The sequence below is a fragment of the Pelophylax lessonae genome (genome assembly GCF_965119305.1).
Source record: "Pelophylax lessonae genome assembly, chromosome: 2".
In the NCBI taxonomy this organism is placed as follows: domain Eukaryota; kingdom Metazoa; phylum Chordata; class Amphibia; order Anura; family Ranidae; genus Pelophylax; species Pelophylax lessonae.
The window spans coordinates 715,468,445-715,480,789 of NC_138769.1; the positions used below are offsets into that span (position 1 = coordinate 715,468,445).

Consider the following 12,345-nt stretch of genomic DNA (forward strand, 5'->3'; position numbering starts at 1 on the left):
CTCTCTCTCTCTCTCTACGCCAAAAGAAAGATGGTCTTAGTGGTCCATAGAAGGAAAACCCAGTGACAGGGTCATGGATGGCCAAGGCTCATGATGCATGTGGGGAGTGAAGACTAAGCCGTGTAGCCTGATCCAATAGAGAGCTGCTGTAGCCTAAATTGCTAGTTAATGTTGGTTCTAATAGGTGTCAGAACACACAGAGCATCGCAATTTGTTCTGTATGGGGCTGTGTAGCTGAAGACCTGTCATGGTGCCCATGCTGACCCATGTCCACTGCCAAAAGTGCCTACGATGGGCACATGAGCATCACAACTGAACCATGGAGCAATGGAAGAAGGTTATCTTCAAAATTACTTGGCCTCCAATTTCTCCAGATCTCAAACTATTTATCTCTGGGATCAATTACGTTTCGACAGAAAAACCTGGAAGCTGATAGGTTTCTATGCAGAGCTGCACCAGATTTTAACGTTCTCCAGATGTCTTAACCACTTGCCGACTGCTCGCAGTAATCCTACTGCGGCAGGTCGGCTCCCCTGGGTCCAGTGACGTAGACGTACATCGCTGGACTCCTAGTGGTCTCGGCGGCGGAGGCTCGCTCCCGCTGTGTTTAGACACAGTGGGAGTCGGGCCAGAGGAGAAGAGGCGCCGATTGCCACCTGCCTTCCCTGATCGTCTGGGAAAGTGTGAGAAGACCCACCTGCTTATGTAAACAAAGCAGGTGGATCTTCTCAGTGACAGACAGGAAGAGCTCACAGGATTCAGCATAGCTGAACCTGCGATCTCTGTCTGTCTCACAGAAACCCCCCCCTCCCCCACACGTCAGTAAGCATGAGGCACACAGTTAACCCTTTGATCGCCCATAGGGTTAACCCCTTCCCTGCCAGTGTTGTTAGTACGGTAACAGTGCATATTTTTAGCACTGATTACTGTAGTAATGTCACTGGTCCCCCCCAAAAGTGTCAAATGTCATTTAGGGGTCCGATCTGTTTGCCGCAATGTTGCAGTCCCGCAAAAAAATCATAGATCGCTGCCATTTTGCGCAAACCAATCGATTTTTTTACCAAAAATATGTAGCAGAAAACAAATGTAACAGAATGTGTTTTTTTTTTTTTTTTTTTTCCAAAATTTCACTTTTTTTGTTTAGAACGCAAAAATTAAAAATTGCAGAGGTGATCAAATACCACCAAAAGAAACCTCCATTTGTGGGGAAAAACGGACGTAAATTTTGTTTGGGTTCAGCGTCGCACGACCACGCAATTGTCCGTTAAAATAAAGCAGTGCCGAATCGCAAAATGGGGCCTGGTCAGGAAGGGGGTAAAATCTTCCGGGGCTGAAGTGGTTAAATCATAGGGTTTCACTTCCACCTACAGGAGGATTAGACTCTTCCCTAATTTTTTGTTTTGTTCAGAGAAAAAGCAACCAGTATCGGAGGGTGGAGAGAATGGGGTTCTAAAGTCAATGAGAGGGATTTCCTTTGTACCAGTGACATGCAGAGGTTTGGGAATGCACGGGGCCAACTCAATTGTACTACCTCACACTGGAATGTGCGTTTCTGTGTGATTCTAGCGCATTTCCCTGCATTGCGTTTTTAAAGCCCATTTATTTGAATAGGCTACAAAACTCAGTGGACTGAAGGGGGGGGGGGGGATAGGCTATGTAAAGGTAAGCCAATGAGGAGGGCGACGAACAGTTACTTAGAAGCTTTGTGGTGTGGTTGGTTAACCACCATTCCACCCAAGGACGTACCCCTACATCCTTGGGTTTCAGTGGTTGTACTGGGATGATGCCTGCACCTACAGGCATCATCCCGGTACCATTATTTTCAGCCAGCGATCCTGTAGAAGGCAGAAGTGATCGAGTGGCTAGTTAGCCACTCGATCACCTCTGCGGGTGGCGGAAGGGGGTCCCGCTGCCACCTCTACTAGGCTCTACGGTCCCATTGCGGAGGCTGGGAGCGATGTGGCCGGCGGCGATGGCTGCCTGGGACAGAGAAAGAGAGGAACTGACGTCTTTCCTCTCCCTGTAACCCTGGAAACCGGGAGCGACAAGTGCTTGTCGCTTCCGGTTCCACCCCTTTGTTTACCTGGCCACCAGTGGTTAGAGAAGCAACTGATCAGACTGATCTTGACTGCATGGGAGGCCAGAGGAGAGATTTGGGTTCTAATAAACCCCAAATTTCTCTATAAAGAGGACCTATCACGGCCCATGCTTTTACAAGGGATGTTGTTCATCCCTTGTGATAGAAAAAAAATTTGTGTAGAAAATAAATAAAAAATGTAAAGCGCCTCTGTACTTGCGCACAAATGCGAACGCATACGTTACTCCCGCATGCTTATGTAAACGGTGATCGGACTACACATGTGCGGTATTGTCACGAATGTCAGAGCGAGAGCAATAATTCTAGCACGAGACCTCCTGTGCCACTAAACTGGTAACCTGTAAAGGTGTTTAAAGCGTCGCTTATGGAGAATTTTAAGCACTGCATTTTGCCGCCATTCCACGGGCAGACGCAATTCTAAATATATATATATATATACAGTGGGTACGGAAAGTATTCAGACCCCCTTAAATTTTTCACTCTTTGTTATATTGCAGCCATTTGCTAAAATCCTTTAAGTTCGTTCTTCTTCCTCATGAATGTACACATAGCACCCCATACTGACAGAAAAACACAGAATTGTTGACATTGTTGCAGATTTATTAAAAAAGAAAAACTGAAATATCACATGGTCCTAAGTATTCAGACCCTTTGCTGTGACACTCATATATTTAACTCAGGTGCTTTCCATTTCTTCTGATTATCCTTGAGATGGTTGTACACCTTCATGTGAGTCCAGCTGTGTTTGATTATACTGATTGGACTTGATTAGGAAAGCCACACACCTGTCTATATAAGACCTTCCAGATCACAATGCATGTCAGAGCAAATGAGAATCATGAGGTCACAGGAACTGCCTGAAGAGCTCAGAGACAGAATTGTGGCAAGGCACAGATCTGGCCAAGGTTACAAAAAGATTTCTGCTGCACTTAAGAGCACAGTGGCCTCCATAATCCTCAAATGGAAGACGTTTGGGACGACCAGAACCCTTCCTAGAGCTGGCCGTCCGGCCAAACTGAGCTATCGGGGGAGAAGAGCCTTGGTGAGAGAAGTAAAGAAGAACCGAAAGATCACTGTGGCTGAGCTCCAGAGATGCAGTCAGGAGATGGGAGAAAGTTGTAGAAAGTCAACCATCACTGCAGCCCTCCACCAGTCGGGGCTTTATGGCAGAGTGGCCCGACGGAAGCCTCTCCTCAGTGTAAGACACATGAAAGCCCACATGGAGTTTGCTAAAAAACACCCGAAGGACTCCAAGATGGTGAGAAATAAGATTCTCTGGTCTGATGAGACCAAAATAGAACTTTTTGGCCTTAATTTTAAGCGGTATGTGTGGAGAAAACCAGGCACTGCTCATCACCTGTCCAACACAGTCCCAACAGTGAAGCATGGTGGTGGCAGCATCATGCTGTGGGGGTGTTTTTCAGCTGCAGGGACAGAACGACTGGTTGCAATCGAGGGAAAGATGAATGCGGCCAAGTACAGGGATATCCTGGACAAAAACCTTCTCCAGAGTGCTCTGGACCTCAGACTGGGCCGAAGGTTTACCTTCCAACAAGACAATGACCCTAAGCACACAGCTAAAATAACGAAGGAGTGGCTTCACAACAACTCCGTGACTGTTCTTGAATGGCCCAGTCAGAGCCCTGACTTAAACCCAATTGAGCATCTCTGGAGAGACCTAAAAATGGCTGTCCACCAACGTTTACCATCCAACCTGACAGAACTGGAGAGGATCTGCAAGGAGGAATGGCAGAGGATCCCCAAATCCAGGTGTGAAAGACTTGTTGCATCTTTCCCAAAAAGACTCCTGGCTGTATTAGATCAAAAGGGGGCTTCTACTAAATACTGGGGAAAGGGTCTGAATACTTGGGACCATGTGATATTTCAGTTTTTTCTTTTTTAATAAATCTGCAACAATGTCAACAATTCTGTGTTTTTCTGTCAGTATGGGGTGCTATGTGTACATTCATGAGGAAGAAGAATGAACCTAAATGATTTTAGCAAATGGCTGCAATATAACAAAGAGTGAAAAATTTAAGGGGGCCTGAATACTTTCCGTACCCACTGTGTGTATATGTATATGTATGTGTATATATATATATATATATATATATATATATATATATATATATATATATATATATATATATATATATATATATATATATATATATATATATATATATATAAATTTTTTTTTTTTTTTTCAAGATGGTATGGACGTTGTGCCGGCTGTCCCTGGACAATTTGAAGATGCTGATGTTGATCACTGAGTGATTTGATACTGGTAAGTAAAGTTTCTTCTTTTAATGGCAGCAGATCATCGCACACTTGCCTTACCTTTTGCTCCTCCGCCTTTCCATCTCCATTGCTGTGAGCAGAAGAAACCATGCTGAGTAAGCGGTGTGTCCCTCAAGTCCTGCTTACTATATAGTTCTATTGACTTTCTCTGTGTAACAGTGCTGGGCTTGGGAATCGGTCAAGTGCTGCCATGTGCTTCAAGTCGCATGCTTCTCATTAAAGTACCGGGTATTGTCTTCACTCCCAATGGTCGAAGAAAGTGTGGAGTTGCAATCGCTTTGAAGCAAGTGTCGCTATGTTAAATGGAAAAGCAAACACTCCCTTCAAAGAAAAAGCATACAATTGTCCTTTGACTTAAGCTGTACAATAAATAATTTCTTGTGAAGTACTGGCCTCTCCTGCGGTTTGCACCATATATCTCTGCGATAGTGATACCACTCCTTGAAGATCCCTCAGAATTTGACAATTCAGGGTGCGGCCATTTTCTGCCCCCCCCCCCCCCCCCACTGCGCACCGTATATCCTCCCACCATCCTCTACGTCACTGCAGGACATAGTAGTGATGAAGTGACAGCAGATCAAACCACTGAGTGCTGCAGGGGACAAGGAATCCATGTGTGTGTCAGATGCCTGGTCCCCCCGCTGCACTCTGGTTCTTTTTGCCTACCCCTACAGCACTACTGTGCACAGCCAGTGGCACGGAAAACAGACAACGGCGGATCAGTTGAGTAATAAGCATTCCCTTTGCAGGGAGCGCTTCTTATGTTAATATGTAAACATGGCAACTGTCTTTTAAAAGCAAGCTGACCTGAGTTCCTGATCCAACAATACTGTTGAATGCAGGCATTGGGTATCTTCAAATCAGTCGATGGGGTGGATTTACTAAAGGCAAATAGACTGTGCACTCTGCAAGTGCAGTTGCACTTGTTTTCCCCAGAGCTTGGTAAATGTGGTAAAGCTTCACTTTGTAAAGAATACCCAGTCAGGTGCAAGAAAAATTAAAAACAAAAACAGCATGATTGCTTGCGCCTGGTTTGGTGATGGAAATTAGTAGTTTTCCCCTGTACATCAGAACCTCATGTAGGCTGCCATCATCCCGGTCATAATAGAACAAAGAAATAGGTTCCCCCTATATGTGTGGGACTTTTAAACGCCAGCACAAACATCAAAGGTAGTATAGAATCAAGTATTTATTGGTACATAAAATGTTTGTACATATACGTAACAAATTCATAAAAGCATATCTCGCAACCAGTTGAATGTATGATCACAAAGAAATGAACTGGTTCTCCTGAAGATCCGACGCGTTTCAGGACAATGCCTTTCTTCAGGTGTAATGTAAAGGAGATAGTATCTCAAACAATTTTTCATCTAATTGTTCATGTAGGGCATCAGGCTGTATGAATAGTTTAAAAGACACAAAGGAGTTAGCGCCCCACAAGCATTGGCAGGCATCCAAGGACCGGAGGAACCAGGGACTGGACCAGCACACAATCACTGAGGTTACCACAAAAGTGTGGGTCACCAATGTTCCTTTGCCCTCCAGGGGGAATGATCTGAATATGTAAATACAGGCTCAGATAAAGAGTGATGTTCCTTTTTAAATGGTTCTAGAAAGGATCTATCTTGATCCATGGAGCGATCTTTGATTTACTTGTTGTGGGGTGATCACCCTCCACCTGGTGATAGGCAGGGTCCAAAAAGGAAACTGTCAAATCTGGTGTGTGGCCAGTCTCCTGAGCGCCGTGGATGATGGAAATTAGGAGAGCTTTATCAAAAAAAAGAATCCAACTGCACTGGCAAAGTGCAGTCTTTGCCTTTAGTAAATCCACCCACTGTCTTAAATATTAAACTGCATACTCCCTAGGTTGTCTATGCACTCCCGCAAGGTAACTCAAATTTTCTCTTTCACTCCTTAACAGACAGAGCTCCTGAGACTCTTGACCAGTGGGTTATACTGCCCCCTACAGGCGTAGGAAACTATGCAGAAAAAAAGGCTGGACTATGCCTATGGCCAGTCCCCTCTCTGCTATAGGTACTCAGTTTTTTCTGCCTATTCAGGATCAGGGACCTAGTTCCTTGCTGAGGTCTCTGGTCCTGGCAATTTTTTTTCTTTAGTTTGTTTTTCGCCTGTATTTTTTTTTCTCTGAGATCTACAATCAACTGCCTGACTGAGCGACAGGCTGGATAATCTAGATCCAGTGTTCACCCCAGTCTGGCCAGTGAGGGTGCGCAGACCACAGCTCCGCTCTAGGTTGGCTGCTTCGCTTTCCAGCCCTTCGTCGGGGCAAATCCTTTTCCCCTTGTATTGGACAGTAGTTACCACAGATGCCAGTCAGTCTGGTTGGGGAGGAGTCCTGGGCCGGAGCTCCGCTCAGTGTTTTTGGACACTGGAAGAGTCCAGAGTCCGAACAATGTTATGGAACTCCGAGCGATCAGATTGTGCCTGAATCACTGGCCTTCAGGAGTGTCCAGTGCAAATCCAATCGGACAACGCCACCAATGTGTCTTATATCAATCAAGGGTGGAACAAGAAGTGTGTTGACAGCTCTGGAGGTAGCCGGCATTCCCTGGTGGGCAGAATGCTTTGTTCCGGCTCTTTCCGCCGTACAAATTTCAGGGGTGGAAAATTGGCAGGTGGACCATCTCAGTCGGCAGGTGTTGGACCAAGGGGAGTGGTCCCTTCACCTGGAGGTGTTTTCATCAGGTATGTCTCTGGTGGGCACCCCTGAGGTGGATCTGTTGGTGTCTCAGCTCAACAGGAAGGTGGCACGGTCACGGGATCCGCTAGCGGACGCCACAGACGCCCTGTGCCCCCCTGGGGCCAGTATTGTCTGCTTCATGCCTTCCCTCTTCTCAAACTTCTGTCGACTTACAAGATCCAGTCAGAAGGGATTCCGATCATTCAGCCCCAGACTGGCCTCCCCGGTCTTGGTACACCTGGTTGCCAACGTCCCTTGGAGACTGCCTCTCTTGAGGATCTGTTGTCCCAAGGGCCGATCTTCCATCCTGCTTTAGTTGTTGGCTTTGATGGCTTGGCTGTTGAAAGCCAGGTGCTGAAGGATAGAGTTTTTCGTGGGGAGTCATTTAGTGTTCACCCTCGCTCCTTCTCAGTTGCTTGGGTTTTGACCTATCTTCAACGGGGGGGGTTCAGCAGAAATTGGCTTTGAGTACCATCAAGGGCCAGGTTTTGGCCTTGGTGGTCTTTCAATGACCCTTGACCACGCACTCCCTGGTGCATACCTTTTTTATTCAGGGGGTTCAATATTTGGCTCCACCAGTGTGGTCTCCACTACCGCCTTGGGATCTTAACTTGGTGCTTTCAGTCCTCCAGAAGCCTCCCTTTGAGAAGCTTTGGGTGATTCCCCTGCTTGCACTGTCCCAGAAGGTGGCTTTTTTGGTGGCTATCACATCTGTGCACAGGGTCTGAACTGGTGGCATTGTCTTACCGTACCCCTTACTTGGTGATCCACAAAGATAAGGTGGCTCTTTGCCCCTGTCCGTCATTCTTTCCAAAAGTTGGTCTCTGATTTCTATTTGAATGAGAACATTGTGTTGCTTTCTCTGTGTCCCAGGCCAAAACATCCTAATGAAATTGAGTTGCATGCCCTGGATGTGGTTTGGGCAATTCAGGTGTACCTGGCAGCTATGGAGTTTTTTTTTTTTTTTTAAGCAAGTCAGACTCTCACTATTTGTGCTCACGGATGGGCCTCCAAGGACTGTCCGCTTCGTCTGCAACCATTTCTAGATGGATCAGACAGACGGTGACTCAGGCCTACTCGATTAAGGGTCAGGTTCCGCCCTTCCTGTGAAGGCACACTCTACACAAGCGCTCAGTGCTTCTTGGGCCTTCCGTCATCAGGCGCAATGACTCAGGTGTGCAGGGCGGCGGGCCACACTTTTACAAAGTTTTGGATGTGTTGGCATATGCCGATGCCTCTTTTGGCCGCAAGGTTTTGCAGGCTGCTGTTTAGACGGTCTCTTCCCTCTTTGGGGGGGGGGGGGGGGAATTATTTTCAGGTGGGCTCCCGTTGTTTTTGGTTGAGCTCATGTTACCTGGTTGGCTACGGTTTAGCCTTGGGAACTTTTTTTGCTGTTCCCATCCCTCGTGTTTTGACACTGCTTTGGGATGTCCCACTGGTCAAGATTGTTAGGAGCTGTCAGTCAATGAATGAAAGAGAAAATGGTATTTTCTGACTTACCATAAAATCCATTTCTCTGATTTTCATTGACTGACACAGCACCCACCCCTCTGTGGAGTTGTAATACAGGTCCCTCTCAAAAAATTAGCACATTGTGATAAAGTTCATTATTTTCTGTAATGTACTGATAAACATTAGACTTTCATATATTTTAGATTCATTACACACAACTGAAGTAGTGCAAGCCTTTTATTGTTTTAATATTGATGATTTTGGCATACAGCTCATGAAAAACCAAAATTCCTATCTCAAAAAATTAGCATATTTCATCCGACCAATAAAAAATTGTTTTTAATACAAAAAAAGTCAACCTTCAAATAAATTATGTTCATTTATGCACTCAATACTTGGTCGGGAATCCTTTTGCAGAAATGACTGCTTCAATGCGGCGTGGCATGGAGGCAATCAGCCTGTGGCACTGCTGAGGTGTTATGGAGGCCCAGGATGCTTCAATAGCGGCCTTGAGCTCATCCAGAGTGTTGGGTCTTGCGTCTCTCAACTTTCTCTTCACAACATCCCACAGATTCTCTATGGGGTTCAGGTCAGGAGAGTTGGCAGGCCAATTGAGCACAGTAATACCATGGTCAGTAAACCATTTACCAGTGGTTTTGGCACTGTGAGCAGGTGCCAGGTCGTGCTGGAAAAATGAAATCTTCATCTCCATAAAGCTTTTCAGCAGATGGAAGCATGAAGTGCTCCAAAATCTCCTGATAGCTAGCTGCATTGACCCTGCCCTTGATAAAACACAGTGGACCAACACCAGCAGCTGACATGGCAACCCAGACCATCACTGACTGTGGGTACTTGACACTGGACTTCAGGCATTTTGGCATTTCCCTCTCCCAAGTCTTCTTCCAGACTCTGGCACCTTAATTTCCGAATGACATGCAAAATTTGCTTTCATCCGAAAAAAGTACTTTGGAGCACTGAGCAACAGTCCAGTGCTGCTTCTCTGTAGCCCAGGTCAGGCGCTTCTGCCGCTGTTTCTGGTTCAAAAGTGGCTTGACCTGGGGAATGCGGCACCTGTAGCCCATTTCCTGCACACGCCTGTACATGGTGGCTCTAGATGTTTCTACTCCAAACTCAGTCCACTGCTTCCGCAGATCCCCCATGGTCTGGAATCGGTCCTTCTCCACAATCTTCCTCAGGGTCCGGTCACCTCTTCTCGTTGTGCAGCATTTTCTGCCACACTTTTTTTTCCTTCCCACAGACTTCCCCACTGAGGTGCCTTGATACAGCACTCTGGGAACAGCCTATTCGTTCAGAAATTTCTTTCTGTGTCTTACCCTCTTGCTTGAGGGTGTCAATGATGGCCTTCTGGACAGCAGTCAGGTCGGCAGTCTTACCCATGATTGCGGTTTTGAGTAATGAACCAGGCTGGGAGTTTTTAAAAGCCTCAGGAATCTTTTGCAGGTGTTTAGATTTAATTAGTTGATTCAGATGATTAGGTTAATAGCTCGTTTAGAGAACCTTTTCATGATATGCTAATTTTTTGAGATAGGAATTTTGGTTTTTCATGAGCTGTATGCCAAAATCATCAATATTAAAACAATAAAAGGCTTGCACTACTTCAGTTGTGTGTAATGAATCTAAAATATATGAAAGTCTAATGTTTATCAGTACATTACAGAAAATAATGAACTTTATCACAATATGCTAATTTTTTTGAGAGGGACCTGTACTTCTGGCACTGCTTGTGACGAAACTGAATACCTATATCAGAGAGGGGGAGTAAACCTTATGGGGCTGCTCATAGGCATAGTCAAGCCTTTTTTTCTGCATAGTGTCCTACTCCTATAGGGGGCAGTATAAGCTACTGGTCAAGATTCTCAGGAGCTGTGTCCGGCAATGAACATCAGAGAAATGGATTTTACAGTAAGTCAAAAAATCCAATTTTTTAGCAGGTGGTCTGAAATAGCAGCATTTATATTCCCTACAGCACAGGTTTCCTCTAAAGTGTAAAGGTAAACCGCCCCATCATTGGATTGGAAGTTGGATTACCTGTTCCAGATCAGCAGGAGGAAGTATAGAGTTCTGTCCAAAGCGAGGAAATAGCCCCTCGACACCAGAACACATTTACCCATTAGTAAATTCTCCCTCACCTCCTGTTCTGTGAAAACTCAGAAATGCTTGATTTTTCCATTACTTTCTGTACCTGAGGAAGGGGTCACCAGGACAGATGAAGGGGGAGTGTGCATCTCCAAAACCCTGATAGAGGTCCAATTTTTTAAGCCAAAGAAAAAAAAAGTTTTCAGCTTTACAAATACACCTTTAAGTGTGCAGGTTTACCAGGGTACATAGAAAATGAATGGATAGTTAGGTTGTAGTAAACTTTGTTGATCTGACAGATCAAATATGAATATGTAACCATGTTTAGATTTGCCATATGTCCGCATTGCCAACCAACGTCCGGAATTACACTCCGCATTTGCCTGCTTGTTGTGAATGATCAGATGCTATTTCTTCTGGGACTAAATCATATTTACTTCTCCTCAGGTGCCGGAGTGACACGTTCCAGATTCTACCACTGTGACACCTGACACGTTTACAATAGTTCTGCTTTTACTTAACTGTTCCTACTCATTCCATGGAGCCTTTTAGGGGATTTGTCGGACGCCAACCATTTCAATGATCTTTGTAGCCCCCCCCCCCCAGAACTGCTCCTAACAATCGCTCTTGTTTGCGTGACAAACTTGCTAAAGACAATTGACTGCCACTTATTAATTTTGGCGCAGCTTTCCTTGACCATCGTGGCATCTTAATGTTTTGGACAATCTGTTAGCTTTCTCGGCCCTTTAGAAATAAGTCCCAACACCTTAAGCCTGAAAGTGACGACTCCACTGGTGTCTGAGAGCCACACATTGTTCAAGTCTGTTACAGGAAAGCATCTAGATTTTACTAGAGTATTGACAGTAATGCCTTTTGCTTGTTGGCAAATAAACCAGCCTTTTAGGTCTGCCGTGGTGAGGCTGTAGTTCTGTTTATAGGTTAATATGAACTCAATCTATAGGTTAATATGAACTCAATCTATAGGTTAATATGAATTCAGTATGATCGGAGGGAATAGCCTCAAGCACTTCACGTTATAACTGGACAGTATTTGTAAAGGTTCTTAATATTGTCTAATAAAAGTTAGTGTTTTGTACCAGTGTGTGTCCATGTTAAATTTGTGCTATCTTTATACTTTCCCTTAAGGGAGCTAATGTGAATTGGATTACTACCCAACATTAAAATATGCCATTAACACAACCAGAGCAATGGCTGAAATGCAGTTGGCAACATCAGAAAACATATTCAGTACATCTTGGCAATGCATGCTTTGTTTAAAAGTGCTGCAAGAATAGAAAAAATAGTTTTATCCTTCTAGAAATGTCTGTCCTGTATACTATGCCTGTGCTGTATTGAAGCTTTGTTGTTGACTCTGCCTGGAACACCTCTGCAACAACAAAACACCTCCCCCCTTTGCTATGGAGATGGTAGATATTAAAATAGTCCTTTGGTCTCCAAACTACGGCTGGGGCCAGATGTGGCCCTTTGCCTGCCTTTATCCAAATCTTGATGGCAGTTTCTCTCCCGCCGACGGCCAGGGATGGGACGCTGCCGTTTCTCTCCCGCCGACGGCCAGGGATGGGACGCTGCCGTTTCTCTCCCGCCGACGGCCAGGGATGAGACGTTGCCGTTTCTCTCCCGCCGACGGCCAGGGATGAGACGCTGCCGTTTTCTCTCCCGCCGCCGGCCAGGGATG

At 45.4% G+C, this 12,345-nt stretch overlaps 1 protein-coding gene across 1 annotated transcript in view; it reads left to right on the forward strand.

Moving 5' to 3' along the window:
* Positions 1–11,524, forward strand: part of CLNS1A (chloride nucleotide-sensitive channel 1A) — a 42,778-nt gene extending 31,254 nt beyond the window's left edge. The window contains exons 6-7 of the mRNA XM_082244288.1: positions 4,310–4,385; positions 11,097–11,524. Of these exons, the coding sequence (XP_082100414.1) occupies positions 4,310–4,371 (62 nt within the window). The 3' untranslated portion in view covers positions 4,372–4,385; positions 11,097–11,524. The remainder of the gene's footprint in view (positions 1–4,309; positions 4,386–11,096) is intronic.
* Positions 11,525–12,345: the final 821 nt, after the last annotated feature.